The sequence below is a fragment of the Buceros rhinoceros genome, unplaced genomic scaffold (genome assembly GCF_000710305.1).
Source record: "Buceros rhinoceros silvestris isolate BGI_N320 unplaced genomic scaffold, ASM71030v1 scaffold25741, whole genome shotgun sequence".
NCBI lineage: Eukaryota > Metazoa > Chordata > Aves > Bucerotiformes > Bucerotidae > Buceros > Buceros rhinoceros.
In genome coordinates, this window is record NW_010396311.1 from 15 (window position 1) to 16,413 (window position 16,399).

General features: G+C 37.4%; 1 protein-coding gene across 1 annotated transcript; it reads left to right on the forward strand.

The window, feature by feature from the left end:
* Window positions 1-764: 764 nt before the first annotated feature.
* Window positions 765-15,120, forward strand: CPSF3 (cleavage and polyadenylation specific factor 3, 73kDa; the record flags this gene model as incomplete). Its single annotated transcript, XM_010145877.1, has 14 exons — window positions 765-851; window positions 1,529-1,626; window positions 2,531-2,659; window positions 3,609-3,786; window positions 5,742-5,831; window positions 6,917-7,067; window positions 9,247-9,422; window positions 9,788-9,946; window positions 10,768-10,914; window positions 11,810-11,962; window positions 12,347-12,455; window positions 13,202-13,300; window positions 14,371-14,465; window positions 15,033-15,120. Coding segments are annotated over exons 1-14 (1,759 nt in total), but the record flags the coding sequence as incomplete, so codon positions are not given.
* Between the last annotated feature and the right edge of the window lie 1,279 nt (window positions 15,121-16,399).

The window sequence follows — 16,399 nt, forward strand, 5'->3', positions numbered from 1 at the left end:
AGAAACGCCGTCCTGCGTCGCGGGCTGTGGGTGCATGCCCCCGGTGGTGGGCCGGCGCCTCTCCCGGTCTCCGGGTGTGCCATCGCGAAAGGTGAGGCGGCGGCGTGCCCGGGGCGGCCTGGGTGAAACGTTGTTCGCAGCGTTGAAATCCCGGGTTGGTTTTCCCGGCCTCCCTCTGTTTTTTCGTTGATTGCTTTTCCAGCGAGCGGGCAGCCTGCAGTCTCCAGGAGAGCGGTCATGCTTGGAAGGATTGTGTCCTTCCCTTAGGCACCGCTGAAGTGCCGTCTGAACAAAAAAACCTTCTTTTTTGCCTTTTGCACTTCGACAGCATTGTGTAGTATCTTAAGTTGAATTTTTTTCCTCTGGTAAAAATGCCAATGCAGTTTGGAGGTGTTTCTGGTAGCATCCCGAGAGCTGTCATCCGGACAACTTGAAGATGCTACTTCAAGCATATTCAGCCCAAAGTAATCTGTTATTTAAGTAAACTTCCCATTAATTGTACATCTCAGTACTTTGAGAGTCGAGTGCGCAGGCATGCGATAAAAACAGGAAGAAACCAAAGTCATTTCCCTAAACAGTTTATTTTTATTTCCGCTGTATTAAGCGGGCTCTCATTTTCATTGAGATAAACATGACTGTTCAGTTACTTTCAATATCTGAGCTTAAAAGGATTGTGCAGTTGTTATTTCTACACAGAGAAATAATCGCACCGAAGGTATCCAATTAACAGTAACAGCTATACGGTGTGGCTTGTTTTAATTTTGATGACTGTGATATCCTTTTGCAGAGGTGCTGGCCAAGAAGTAGGAAGGTCATGCATTATTCTGGAGTTTAAAGGAAGAAAAATAATGGTAATTATTGCATGAATGTATTTGTATGCCCTCTCATTATGGTACTTCACATCACAAAAGCTGTTATGGGTTAAACTTGGCCTCCGCACTGAAATCGGCCCTCGTGTTAGAAGAGGCACGTTTTGTCCCTTTCTGGAGCAATATAGCATGTATGATAGTAGGCTTTACAGAGGCTGTCTTGCAAAATAAATTCATATCCCCAGCCAAAATTATGTGTCTGAAGAGCGGACTCTAAAATTTACACCTTAGGTTTCAGTGGAACTTAAGGGTAATGTTTACTAAAGGTTATGTGTAAGCAGTCACCTGTAAACACATGCATGTTTTCTCTCCCTTTTCCAGCTGTCCTCTCAGGTGGTGGCTGAAATAACTTCCATACACTGGCTCTGTACATCCAGGTGTTGTTGAAGTGTGAATGAAAGCTTGCATAGGTACAAAGTTGTAAACAGACTGGGATCTTTTGAAAGGTATTCAGTTTCCCGGTGGAGAAAAGTCATGTAGACAGAAGCCTGAGATGTGAAACCCAATGCTAAAAGCATTGCGTAAGGGAAAAAAAAAAATTATTTTTTTTTTTTATGATGTTATAAGTTACCGGTCACTAGTAATTGTATTTTAGACCAAAATGGGAGATGATTTTTTATGTGTTCTATTAGAAGCTCTAACTTTCTTTTATTTTTAAGCTTGATTGTGGAATCCATCCTGGACTGGAAGGAATGGATGCTCTTCCTTACATTGATTTGATAGATCCTGCTGAGATTGATCTCCTCCTAATTAGTCAGTAAGTTGTACCTAAAAGAACCAATATATGGAGATTGTGGTCTGAGCTGTGTTCACTTGCAGATTATTAAGAGAGGCTGATAAAATAGGTGTTACATAGATGGTAATGACACGGCAGAATTTTAGTTTCTAACTTTTTAAATTAAGGATGTTCAGTCAGTTTTGACATTACACTCTCCTCTGAGCTCATTGAGAAGTCTGACTTTTTTATAACCTGTCCTGCCTTAACACCATTGCGACAGCTTCTGGAATGAGTTCTCTATACATAAAGTCTGCTGAAAAGCATTGGTTGTCGTTTTCGCTCTGTTGTCTTTGAATGAAAAAAGCTCTCGGAGACTGCTCAGTGGCTAAAAGACGGGGGGAGCCATTTCTAAGTGATTTAACCAGTCATGACCAGGTCTCTCTAAAATCCTGGGTTTTCGTGGTTTGTGCTTGTTCTACCTATATTTGAAAGGTACTTAAGATACCACAAATTCGAAGTGTGGCCAAATAATTTTACTTTAGTAATTCATGTTTTAATCCATAGTGTCCAACATGCAAACATAGGGTCCCAGTTGTTCGCTTTCTCCTATCTTTGGTATTTACTGCGTTCCTGGTTCCTGTTATTTTTCTCCCTCTAAGTTTATGTGTAAATTACAAAAAAATTAATTCTGAAGTTATACAGGCAAAATCTTTGCAATTAATGGAGTATTTCCTGTATTACTCTTATTTTTTTTGGATGCGTTACTAGTCACCAGTGTACAGAAAACAGCCCAGCATAGTTAACAGCAAGGTTAAAAATTCTGTCTCTGGATTTTCATGACGCTGTGTTATTCCAGTGCAGTAGTGAATTATGTGATTTATGTATATGGTATTAGTGTTGTGTAATGTTGATGTATTCATTGGATGCATGTGTCTGTTTTAAGCTTCCATTTAGATCACTGTGGGGCTTTACCATGGTTTTTGCAGAAAACAAGTTTTAAAGGAAGGACTTTTATGACTCACGCCACAAAAGCTATTTACAGATGGCTTCTCTCAGACTATGTCAAAGTCAGGTAAGCTGACCTGTGGGTTGTCTCTTCAACTCTTGAATTATTTCACCTATAGATCCAGTAAAAAACTTAGATGAACCTGGATGTTGCCACACGTAGCAGTATTATAACCAAGATAGAAGTAATTAATCATCTTACGGCTTCATGGATAATGTGTCTCTCAAATAATTTTTTATTGATATCTATCAATTAAAAAAGATATTATAAATCTCTCCTTCTCCCTTCTCATTCTTTTCATTTGTCTTATTTGGACCTTTAATAGTATCCCTTTTTTTTTTCCACATCTGTCTCTTTTAAGACACTGTTTTGTTCTTACACCTTTTAATGTCTATTTTTTCTTAAGCTTCAGAGAAGTAGTGAATTTTAGGCCCTTAAAGATAGAAATCATTCTTCAGGACAAGGTCAGATTAAATATACAAAGAGTTCTCTGTTACTTACATGTCCTTGGGGTTTTTTCTCTTTTTTTCTTTTCTTTTCCTCATGTTACATGCCTTGATACATCTTTTCAGTGTGAATGCAGTGGTCTTGAGCGTATCTCAACTCAGCAGATTCTAGCGTGGGTCATAAACCTGATAAACAGTCCTCTTTTAACTTGTTTGTTCTGGGCTCATGGGAAAAGTGTGGTTTAGTTCTTTTTTTGAGGAGTGTTGCAAACTAAGCGGCAGATCTCTGTCCAGTCTGGGAATTTTTTGGTACCTCTAGACAAATACAGAGCAGATCCTGAACTGAAAAGGCTATCCTAGCATGGCCTTTCAAAAGAAAGGCTCTTTTGAAACTCTGCTTAGGTGAACTACAGTAGAGTACCTGGGCTTGATTTCTAGTGTCGGAGATGTAGCTGAAGGGGTATCTTACTGTCAGTGGGCAAAAATCCAGAAGGTGTTTTCTTCCAACTGTTATATAATCTAAGCTGAAGTAAGATGAGCTGATATTTAGCCATTTCACTTACATCCAGTAATATATCAGCGGATGACATGCTATACACAGAAACAGACCTTGAAGAAAGCATGGACAAGATTGAGACCATCAACTTCCATGAAGTGAAAGAGGTGGCAGGAATCAAATTCTGGTGTTACCACGCAGGCCACGTTCTGGGAGCAGCCATGTTTATGATTGAAATAGCTGGTGTTAAGGTATTTTCTTTTTATTATAAAGTGGAAATCGAGCCTGAATTCTAATGTCATTATTTATTATTGTCTGTGATGTCCCACCACTGTGGCTGTCAAATAGACTTAGACTCAAGTCAAGGTGGGAGGCCTTGACTTAGAGCATGTATTTTCTCGTTGATTAGAACTAGCAAGTGACACGTGTATTGAACCAGGTAGGATGTTTGGATTTTATGGGAGCGAGTTATGACTCGGACTTGGAACCAGTAAACATGTAGTTTTCCTTGCACATCAACTCAGAGGTAGCTGATAGCTGAGGCAGTCTTATGGAAGCTGGATTTTAGTAAAATCTATGTAGATATGTTTATTTTGTAATTCTGATTTAACATGTGTGTGTGCCTGTCTTGAGTGGTTAAATGGCATTTGTCAAGGTTTGCAGCTTAACATTTTTCTCTTTTTTTTTTTTGGTAAAATACCTAAAGAAATAAGTTTATTATTAATTTTGGGCACAGATAGATTAAATAAGTCATCATATAACGACAGGCAGCACTGTGTCAAAACCAGGTACTTGAAACTAATCTCTTGAACTGGAGTTCAGTAGGATAATATCTGCCCAAGAGAAGTTTCGTACAGCCTTGAGGAGGGAAGAGAAATGGTGGTCCTGAGGCTTCCTGTCTAGTAGGACTTTGTTCATGATTTATAATGATTGAAAATTTTAAAGGTTTAAAGTTTTTTACAAGTATAGAAATGGAACTGAATTTACAGTGATTACATTAAAATTTAGGTATCTTACTGCCTTTTTTTTTAAATTCTGATTAGGGCATGATTGAGAAAGAGTTTTCCCTTTTTCAGCTTTTCCCTCCTCGTTTCAGCTGGGATAGAGTTAATTTTCTTCCTAGCAGCTGGTACAGGGCTGTGTTTTGAGTTTAGTGTGAGAATAATGCTGATAAAACAATGATGTTTTAGTAGTTGCTAAGTAGTGTTTACCCTAAGTTAAGGACTTTTCAGTTTCCAGTGCTCTGCCAGTGAGGAGGTGCACCACAAGCTGGGAGAGAGCCTGGCCAGGCAGCTGACCCAGACTAGCTAAAGTGATATTCCATACCACAGGATGTCATGCTCAGTCTATAAACTGTGGGAGAGGAGGGAGTGAGCAGCTGCCTGGTGCTTGGATGCTGCTGGGGTTAAACCAAGACACCCTCTTACTATACATTACTCAAATAGATTGGGTTTTAATATCCATTATTTTGTTTATTTCCCTGTGAAACAAATGAGGAATGTGGTAGTAGGTTGCCACTAGACCAGTTATCTGCTGCTGCTGACTGGGTTTTTGTTGTTATTCGTATTTTGATCAATAGAATGATTATTAAGCAGAGAGCTGCATTCCACCCTGCAGTTAAGAATCCATTAAAAGTTACTAACAGCTACAAATTACTTCTTCATGTAACTGGGAACATGACCATTCTCTTTGGAAAATCTGCTAGAATACAGGCTTTTTTTAGTATCAGAAAATCTTAAAAGAATTTCTAGAAAGTAATTTTGTGGATTATTCATTATATTTGCATTCTGATATGTAAATGCAGTTTTATCTGCTTTTTAATTCCACTTAGGACTTGTTGTATTTTCTGTTATAACAATTTTTACTTCTTAATGTATGCAAGAGTCTGAAAATGGTACCTTTATATCCCAAACAACAAAAAAAATCTTAATAATTGTTTACCTCGGTCTGTTGCAATTATAGTACTGCTTGAAATACCTTCACTTACTGTGTTTAAAATATTTGTATTGTAGTACTATTGTCCTAATATTGTAAGCACTGTCCACATCAGAAAAGTCTTTAGTTAATGTACAAGTGAGGTTTTTTTCATAAATTCCTTGAAACCGTCTTTGCTTAAAAAATACCATTCCCATACCACAGCTTTTTAAAGACTGCTGACCTGGTAGAACCCGTAATCAGAATAATTGCTTCTCTTTGTCTCCAATAGCTTTTGTACACAGGTGATTTCTCAAGACAGGAGGACAGACATCTAATGGCAGCTGAGATTCCCAATATTAAACCTGATATTCTTATAATTGTAAGTTTTACAGAATTATTTCTTTATATTAGTAAATATATAGATTAGTGAATATATAAATATATATAGTATAGGGGTATTAATTAAAGCTAAAACAGAATGTGAAAGACAGTGGAGGTTTAGTGTTGATGCCTAATTTAAATATCTAAATGCTTGGGTGTTCAGAACGCTCCCAACATTTTTGTTCACTGTATTAAAAAGTCTGGTTTTGTTTTGGTAATTTTTCTGATCAAGTTCCTTAAGCCTCTAGACAAAGCTTTTCAAGATGGGAGATTTACTGGGGTTTGACTTATGTTGGCTAGATGTATTGTACAAACCCTAGTTTAGCCAGGTAACTTTCTTTTCTAGATACTAACCTACTTCCAGCTATCTTGAGAATTTGTTCTGGGTAGGGGGTGCCCTGAGCGCTATTCCATAGCTTTCTTTTGTTTTCTGAGCAAAATGGTTTTATTCTGAATTCACATGTGGAAAATAAGAAACTCAGGGAAACTTTAAAAGTAACAGTTTTATCTGGAAACAAACAGTGGGATCTTTCAGAATAATGCTTAATATTATTTCATTTATTGTGTCCCTTCTAACTGCTTTCTGTAACTGATAATTTAATTTTAAGTCACATCAAAATTCTGTATATTGTGTAATTTCTGTATTTTAGGCTAGGTGTTTCTCAACGGTGGCACACGTACCACTAGTGAGCCATGTTAATGTGGCTTCACTTTGTCAAAGCAGTGGCAGCATTTCCAGTTAGGGAAATAAGTACGTTGAATTCGAAACCTCTTAAAAGAAGCATAAAAATAATAGTTCTAACCTTTTTTTTTATCATTATTACTGCTAACAGGATCTGTCTTTCCAAATTGCCTGGAGGGGGTTGGGAGAGGGGAAATCTTGATTATTTATCTTGGTGGAGGTGGTTATGGGAATTAGGGGGTGGTTTTGATTTTTTTTTCCTTCACCTTACCCCTCTCCCTCCCCTCCCCTCCGTATTAACACCAGTATGTTTTTCTGCATTTTCTTGTTGGATTCAGAGGAGAAGATCGAGAACTAGTCTGTGTGTCAGTACTTCTAATATTTGGTTTCTCTTTGTGTAGGAGTCCACGTATGGTACTCATATCCATGAAAAAAGGGAAGAGCGAGAGGCGAGATTCTGTAACACTGTTCACGACATTGTAAATAGAGGAGGTAGAGGTCTTATTCCGGTGTTTGCCTTGGGTCGAGCTCAAGAACTACTTTTAATTTTAGGTACGTACCTTCCCAGCTCCCCTTAATAAAAGGGTTACAAAGTTAAATGAGAATGTTTTTGTGTGCAGTCTTTCAGATACAATGATTTTTTAAACAACTCTTCAGCCACTTTCCAGTACGTTAATTACCTGAGAATATACAGCACGTGTTTGTTCAAAAAATCCAATAAAGCAATCAAGACCGTTCTGCTTGGTGAGGCAGGACAGAGACCTAGAAAGGAAGGCGCAGTGGGCTGGTAGTATGTATGTGACTTCCGAATCCTGTTGAACCAGGATTTCGGCAAAGAGGGACTATTATTACAAATTGCAAAGTGAGCAATCACAACAACTGTTCTATTTAAACTGTACAGCTAAAAAAACCCTCCATTTTGTTCCAAAGTCCCACTACCTTTGTCCTTTAATTCACAGACTTCTGTGAAGAAGTCTTTATAGAAAAAGCTGAGAAGACTGTAACAGACAGTTGGAGCGAAGTCCTTATGGTAATGGGAAAGCAAATTGGGCTTTGTTAAGGAGAGCAAAAATGGGGGGGTAGGGGGGGAATTGTACATGGTCATAACAAGCCACTTCACATAAAATATACAGGTAGTTGTTACGAGATGCTTCAGATAAAACAGTTTGTGACTAAATTATTTCCAGGCTTCTTTGCTTTCTTTTAGCACATTTAATTTGTACTATGTTACATGGCTTTTCAGAGTCTTTTTGCTCCTGTAAATGCTGGCGAGATCAAAAGATAACTATCTCAAAATTAAAATACTTATTTTTAGGGTTGTCGAATCTAAATAGGTAACATTCTTTTTACTTTCCATTGCAGTTTAGCTCAGCATTAGAAACTAGTTTGATTTCAAAATGTGTTACCGCTCTATTCAAATGTTAGTAAGAAATATAGATCTAGGCATGGGGTAGTACTTGATAGGATTATTTACTACTTATCAATGATTGACGGTTTTGTTTCTTTTACTGAGAAGATAAAAACCGAACATTTTCCATTTTGCATAGCCATTAGTTCATAATTTGTTGGCCTCTCCTTGCTGTGTGTAGATACTAAAGTGAGTTTCTAAAGATAAGCTTGAAAATACATCTACTAGAGCTAGACGTGCAATTGGATGCTTAATTAGGTAGAAAATGCAATTGCATCTCACATGCCCGCAGACTTCTGTGTTTTTCTTTTTTCCATAAGTGTATGACAGAACCTAAAATACTGTGTTATGGCATAGAAAATTGTGACAAAGGGTGAGTCTTTTAATGTCACTTGCTAAGTCCTGCTATGGGTTATCTTTTATTGGCCGTTTCCCCCTTACGCTTGAGCTTATTAAGATAGTGGCAGTGAGCCTCTCTGATGTAATCTGAAAAGTTTAGTCGACAAATAAAGAGTGTACTTCTATTTCTGGATGGTTGTTCCTCTTTTATGCAATATAAATATGTTTTAGACTAGTGGTACTGTATCCAAGAGGGAAATGAGTAAGTTTGGATTGTGTAGCTGCATTCAGATCTCTTCTTTGTGTTCAGCAAAGGTCATGGCTGCTGTCATCAGTGATAAAATAAATGGTGGTTAGTAGAGGCTTTTTTCCTGTTTTATGTTTCAGTTAAGCTTGTAAAATATAACTGTGGGTGATACAGAGGAAGCCAGGCTTGATAACTGGAGGATCCCTTCATGCCTTAAACCCCATGGAATTGTTTTACAGAACACTGATATAGTGAATTCTCACCGACATATTTATGTGCAGATGTCCCTAGCTCTTAGATGCATAATTAATATTTGACAGAGACATTCTGTTGCAAAAGTGTGGTATAACTTGCATTGTTTTAAATGTAGATTTATTGCTGTGTAATATAATGTATAGTTTATATCTTGTAGCTGAAGCTGGTGGAATTTGACCTGCCAAAAATATCTGAAGTTCATCTTTTTCTTGTTTGTTTGCCTGTTTTACCAGTTGTATACGTTTTTAGTTGGTGGATTGCTTTTTCTTCTATAGCAGAGCAAGTGGAAAAAAAAGTCTGTGATAGTGATTTTCTGTGATAAAAATGAAAAAAAAAAAACCACTGCTAAATCTGTAAAGAGGTATTAACATTTCTGAGAAGCATGCATTTTAGAGATAATGCTGTGGGCAGGGTTGTTTGGTTATTTGGTGGATGGTTGGTTTGGGGTTTTTTGTTCTTTTTCATTGTTCTTTGTTTTTTAGATGAATACTGGCAGAATCATCCTGAACTCCATGATATCCCTATATACTATGCCTCCTCTTTGGCAAAGAAATGTATGGCAGTTTATCAGACGTATGTCAATGCCATGAATGACAAAATCCGCAAGCAAATTAACATCAACAATCCATTTGTTTTCAAGCATATTAGTAATCTGAAGGTAAGCTTGAGATAAGGTTGTCCTACAGAAGAGGAGGTGTGGCAGAAGAGTTCCTATTTGCTGAATAGTTTGCACGTTTACTATCCTAATAGTTTGGTTATGTTCAGGTTTCTGTCTGAGTTATCTGCTATCCCACTGTTTAGAGGGCTGGATGAGGCGAGCTTATGCCCCAACTTTTCCTCCACTATAGATCACCATGCTTTTTATGGGCATCAGTAGGAGGAACTTTCCTGCAAAGGGGACTTTTTTTGACGATGGGTATAATCTGTGAACATAGGGCTCTACTTGTATGTTGTGCAAGGGTGCAGCTAGGCTGCATCTAAGTGAGTTATGGTAACTGCTGTTCTTGCTGTTTGTCCATTTAGAGTATGGATCATTTTGATGATATTGGCCCAAGTGTTGTGATGGCTTCCCCGGGTATGATGCAGAGTGGCTTATCCAGAGAGTTGTTTGAGAGCTGGTGCACAGATAAGAGAAACGGAGTTATTATAGCGGGGTACTGTGTGGAAGGAACGCTTGCTAAGGTGAGTTGCTAACGCACCACAACTTACTAATATGAGGTAGTATTCACATTCATAGTTACGTTTAAAAAGAATTGGCCAATAGCAAGTGTCTTTGGATTTACCAAGAAGATGGCTGTCGGGTACCCATAATTATGTAGTCAAAACTACAATTGCTGGAAAAGTACAGAAGATGTGTATATGGCCATTTCCAGTGATGTTGCACAGAATCTTCTCTAGGAGCAGTTATCTTGTCATCAGAAAGAATGATTGATACTTTTCTCCATCTTTAGGTGCCTCCACCATTTAACTTTTTGAGAGGGGAGCCCTAACCCTTACTCAGAGGAGGTGGCATTAAATCTGACGCCTCCTGTGTGTTAGAGGCCTGACTGTCTTGTGCATGTTGTGCCACTGTCCGGTTGTAGAAAATGAAATCCTTTCTTCCAAATTCCAGCAGCTAAGGGCAGCCAGAGCATCTAGTTTTGCCTTTAGAGATAGAGGTTACACACTTGTTACAATCTCAATGCAGATTTGAGAGAGCTGTGTCTGTAAAAAAAAAAAAAAAAAAAAAAAAAAAAAAAAAAAAAAAAAAAAAAAAAAAAAAAAAACAAAAAAAACCAAAAAAACTCCCAGATCTGCTGAGGATGCAAAAGATGAAATGGTGTGTGTTTTGCATGCTTTTTTCCTTCGAGTTTGTGTTTTGTGAAATTTTGCTTTTTTAAGTTTCACATTTAATCTGTCTGCCAATATAATTTCCTTGATTTTTTGAAATGTAAAGCATTAGTTATATGGTGTCTGTAGGAGGCTTTCAGTTTTTTATTTGAAGTACTCTCTTTTTTTCCTAGCACATCATGTCTGAACCTGAAGAGATCACTACTATGTCAGGGCAAAAACTCCCACTGAAGATGTCTGTGGATTACATTTCTTTCTCTGCTCACACAGATTATCAACAGACCAGTGAATTTATCCGGGCCCTGAAACCTCCACATGTGGTTAGTATATATGTTGTCCATTTCTGCAGAGTGGGGTTCATCAAACCAGTTCACAGCCCTGAGTCATCTCCCATCAAGGGTGTCCAGCAGTAGCCAGCATCCCTATGCTTTGAATACAGAAGGTGGAGATTGTAACCCATTTTTTGTCACATTACCTTAACAAAGTAAAGATGAACTTGCTCTCGGCTGTCTGCATATGGGATATCTGGGGATGACTTTCATGAAAGTGTTACAGTCCAGAACCTGTTTCAGCAGTGTTTTGCACAAGTAAGATACAGTATAGGCCAACATTAAGTATGTAGAAGGCAGCACTTGCAGGAAAAAGTAGGAGCAAATCACAGGGAGCAGGAGGTGTGAAGGACCAGAGTATGAAAATGGGGACTAGGATCTAAAACTTGCAGAGACTGGAGGAGAACCTGCGTGCAAGCACAGGTAAGAAAGAAAACAAATCATAGCAGAAGAGGATTTAACTTGGCAAAGAAAATTGTGAACTGTGAAGCATCGTCTCTGAATTGCATGTTATATTTACATGCAGACATAAAAATGTAAAGCTAACTAACTTCTATTGTTGAACTTTAGTGACAACTTCCCTTTCTTAATAAACAATGTGGTTTGTGTATGAGAAGTTAAATGCGATCTCTGTAATGCATTCTGCTTATTTGTGTGTGTTTTTCTACTGATGCCTAGGGTCGTGAAATCTAGGCCTTTGAATAATGCATAGGATAATTACATAGAGCTATGTCATGTAAGTGAGCTAATGTTTGGTATATTGTGACCTCATGAAATTGTTATAAAGATGAGGTACAAGATGGCAGTTTTCTTGGATAATTTGTTCACTAAATAAGTCTGGTTGAACAAATAACTTCTGCTAATAGGAAAACTATCTTTCCTATAGATTTTGGTTCATGGTGAGCAGAACGAAATGGCCAGATTGAAAGCAGCACTGATACGGGAATATGAGGATAATGATGAAGTTCACATTGAAGTTCATAATCCTAGGAATACCGAAGCTGTGACATTAAACTTCAGAGGAGAAAAACTTGCTAAGGTATAAAATCAGTGTTTTCTTATCGGTACAGCAATATTTTCCTCTGGGGTAAAACCTACATTTTCCAGGCTTCTATTTTTAATTGGTGTCGCATTGTCTGTGTTTTCCAGGAACTTAAAGCATGTGAATGTTTTGGTTTTAGTGTTGTATTGGGGGTTGGCTTTGGAGGGTTGTTTGGTGGTTTTGTGTTTTCTGGCTCTTCACTCTTCCTACTTTTTCTTCTGCTACATCTCAGAATGTTTGTTGGTTACTCTGACCTTCTTTTATTTTCAGCGTTAATTTTATACTGTGTTTGATTTTTCTGAAGAAACTTTATTTCATAGTTACCTTTAAGCTATGAATACTTCAGATGGCCTTGTTGCACTGTGGTGTTGTTCTTTCCAGGTGATGGGATCTTTAGCAGATAAGAAACCAGAGCAAGGACAGAGAATTTCTGGAATCCTAGTTAAAAGAAATTTTAACTATCACATCCTTTCCCCATGTGACCTCTCTAGTAAGTAAAGACAGTGATGTGCTCAGTTGGTAATTGAAACTTACTGTGTCCTTCTTTTGTCATACGAAACATATAATACTAGTTTTCTTCTGTAATTTTATATTTGATAAGCAATTAGTGAAAATCTTGGGTTTATTTTTGTTTAGTTTTGCCCCCAGTTCTGAGCTGTTGTGGTGAGAGTGAGAAGGCAGGCATTCAATTCATTGTCCAGTGAAATTTAAGATCTTTTCTATTCTGTAAAAGAAAAGAAGCAAAATTCCATTTCCCTTCTGGTTACTTAAAACTTCTTCCTCTGCATGAATAGGCATAAAACATGTTATGAGAACAGAAAAGCACCTTGATCAGTTGTCGTGCCAGTTTCTAAAATGTCACTAGTTTTTAGTATAAAAAGCTACAATACAGTGAAAATGTTGTGTATTGCTTCTATGCTATTTATTACTGAAGAAATTGATCTGTTCTCAAAATAGATGAATAATTACATGTAAGGTCAGAAGAGCTTGTGGCGGAACAATTCCCCTGTCCTAGTTTGTTGTTTGCTTCTAATGGAAATGATAAACAACAAGCTCTTGCTGGTTTCTACACCAGAAAGACATTATTTATCTTAAAGCATGCTCCATCGTTCTCTTTACAAATTGTCCTTTTTAACCCTCTTAAATGTCATTATTTATCTGCAGAGGCAATTTTATTTTGTGGCAAGTCAATTCAAAGGGATAATTTTTAATACATATGTTTAAAATTTCTTTCAGATTATACAGACTTGGCGATGAGCACTGTAACACAGACACAAGCCATTCCATATACGGGCCCTTTTAATCTGCTTTATTATCAGCTGCAGAAACTTACTGGTGCGTATTTGGAAAGACACGGTCATGATGTATAGTCGTCAACTTTTAAAACAACTTCTGGTCTTCAGAGGTTTTTTGAGTGGAAATGCCTTTGCTAGTAACTGAAGTGTCACAGTTTGTTTCATATTTTACAGCTTTCGTTAGATTACGCAACTTCTGCTAGATCCTTTATGGGGGATTCTACTGTAGTTGTATTACGAAATTAGGAGCATATAGCAATATTGTCTCCTGACAGTCCCAAAGTGAGTGCTATAGCCACTCTGATACAAAATTTATTTCTGATCTTTTATCTCCAGCCCAAAAATAGAATGGGTAATACCATCCAGTTAATGAAAATGAAAGCTCTGGCCTCCTTTGTGACAGACAGACTCTTCTGTCCCTCCCCAGGGGGCAAGAATCTAACCTGTTGGGTTTTTTATTAGCAGCTGTTTCAATCTGCCACTAGTGTGATCCCTAGTGCTTTTGTTTAGCTTTCTTAAAGGTTAGGGGCAACTCTTGTCCTAGTGCATTAAAAGCACGCGCACTTGGCAGGATCCCTTCCCAGATTTAAAGCTCAGGACTTATTTTGTACTTCTCCGGTGTCAGAATCTAATTCACACCAGTAGTGAAGAGAAAACCTGAGTTCAGTTGGTGTTCAGGTCTCATAACCTGAGCGCTACCTGGCACACAGATGCTTTTGTTTTAAACTCTATTCTTATGTAAGCAATGGTTTGTCCTTTAAGGGTATAAGGGGAGCTGTTTAATTCTGCAAACAGAGCACTCAATTTCTCGGGTAGTTTTTTTTTTCCATTGGTGTGCTGACATCAGTGTACTAAACCAGTGAGAATGCAAAACAAGTAAAATGGTCAATATTACATACTAAAAAAAACACACAATCCAGAACAACAAAAATAGCATTGTCAAGTGCAGGAAGAAAGTGTGTGCTTCCATTTTGTGAGCTGCTCTGAGCAGTTGTAATAATAACAGCAACCCCTCCTATTCTTAAAATTACCTGCTTTCTTATGCAGACAAAGTTAGTCTTGCTTTCAGTATAATTTTATTCTTGCTAACCATTTGTTGTCACTCCGTAGGTGATGTAGAAGAAATAGAAATTCAACAAAAACCGGCCTTGAAGGTTTTCAAAAATATTACTGTGATCCAGGAACCAGGCATGGTAGTCCTTGAGGTGGGCATTGGTGAGGGATAAAGAAATATTTTCTTCTCCAGTTTCTGCAAAGTAGTATCATATTGATGCTACACAGAATTAAATGATTTAAGTATTTTTCTATTGGATGACAGGATGAAAAGCTAGAATGAAAGCTAGAACAAGGTTCCCTTGAGCTATGGTCCTTTGTTGGTGCATGTTGTCTCATTTAGCCACTGTTAGTTTCCTTTTTTGCTGTGACTCAAGAGTATAATAGCAAGTTTGGTGCCTTTTTTTTATTTGGCAAATAGTAATTTAAATAATGTCAAATGGTGTTCCCTCCTCTCCCCCCAAAGAGTTTTGGTAATTAGTAACTATTTCATAAATGTGTTCAAAAACATTTAACGCTGGAATTTTTCATGGGAAATTACTGGAATATACCAAGTTAAAAACAGTTAATAATTTCGTGTGAACTGTACGGCAGCCATTTGAAGCTAGAATTCAGAGAAGAGCAAACAGGAGAGTGTGAGTGTTACATTGCTTTTACATTGCATTATGCACACAGCTCAAATAATGGGATCAAATTACAATTTTTGTTTTGTCTTCCAGTGGGTGGCAAATCCAGCTAATGATATGTATGCAGACACCGTGACAACAGTGATACTCGAAGTTCAGTCAAATCCCAAAATACAGAAAGGTAGTAAGTTTAGTGTATGCTTATTTAACTGAGGCATTTCTTCTTTTTTATATCAATCTTAGATTGCCTTACAATAGACTGTACTTCCTCTCTTCTGAAACTCTTTAGGGAGTAAGATTTGCTACTTAAAAACAGAATTACAGCTTGGTGTTCTTTATTTGTAATGTTCATTTGTTGAAACTTTCTCTTATATGGCAACTAGTAGCTAGCGGTGGAAAATGTGACCTTACTGAAAATTAGTTAAATGTTACTCACTTCAGATTTTTGTATATAAACAATTTATGATATCTCAGTTAAATATTTCAATTTCTCATTTGAAAGTTGTGGTTACCATTCATGAGTGATATTCCTGTGACTGTGCATCAGAAAGAGTTAGGGAGACAATACTGAAAAAAAGTCAGGCGGATTTCGCAGTTATACTTATGCAGACCCTGTAACCAAGTAGTAGTATTGGGTAGTGATAGCATCAGCAGGTGCTGGGTTTGATTTGGCTGTTGAAGAATCGCAGCAATTGTGTGGGGATTACTAATGATGATAGTTTATAATTTTTGTTCCACTGTTTTGCTTTTGAATATGTATGTCACCAGGCTAAGAATCTGGAGCAAGTACTGAATATTGGGTTGGCCACTAAGGATAAATTTTGGCAGCTTGGCAACACAGTGACACTGATAATTTAACAATAATCCATTTATCAAAAGAAAATGAGGGCAATTGTGTGGGGATTACTAATGATGATAGTTTATAATTTTTGTTCCACTGTTTTGCTTTTGAATATGTATGTCACCAGGCTAAGAATCTGGAGCAAGTACTGAATATTGGGTTGGCCACTAAGGATAAATTTTGGCAGCTTGGCAACACAGTGACACTGATAATTTAACAATAATCCATTTATCAAAAGAAAATGAGGATATATTTTTTGTTTTCTACGGTTTTAAATCACTTTGCCACTATCTGCATCACTACTTGGAATATACGTTATTAATTTACTTACAAAGATCTTATGAGATTCTGCCTTTGTGTACCCTTGCTCACCTAGTGAAATGTGACAGTCAAGCATCCATCTTAGAGCATTATTCATCTCCATCTTCTGGCAATCAGAACCCAAAATCCTATTCCTTAGGTCTTACATAAAAGTAATACCATTTGGTGGTAATAACTGATGATTTTAACTAGTAAGACTGATAATAAGGTGTCTGGCTTGATCTGTCTCTGTGAACTCCACATGATATTTTATTCATAACACTTCTAATAGATTTTTCTTTCCAAACCAGCATGGAAA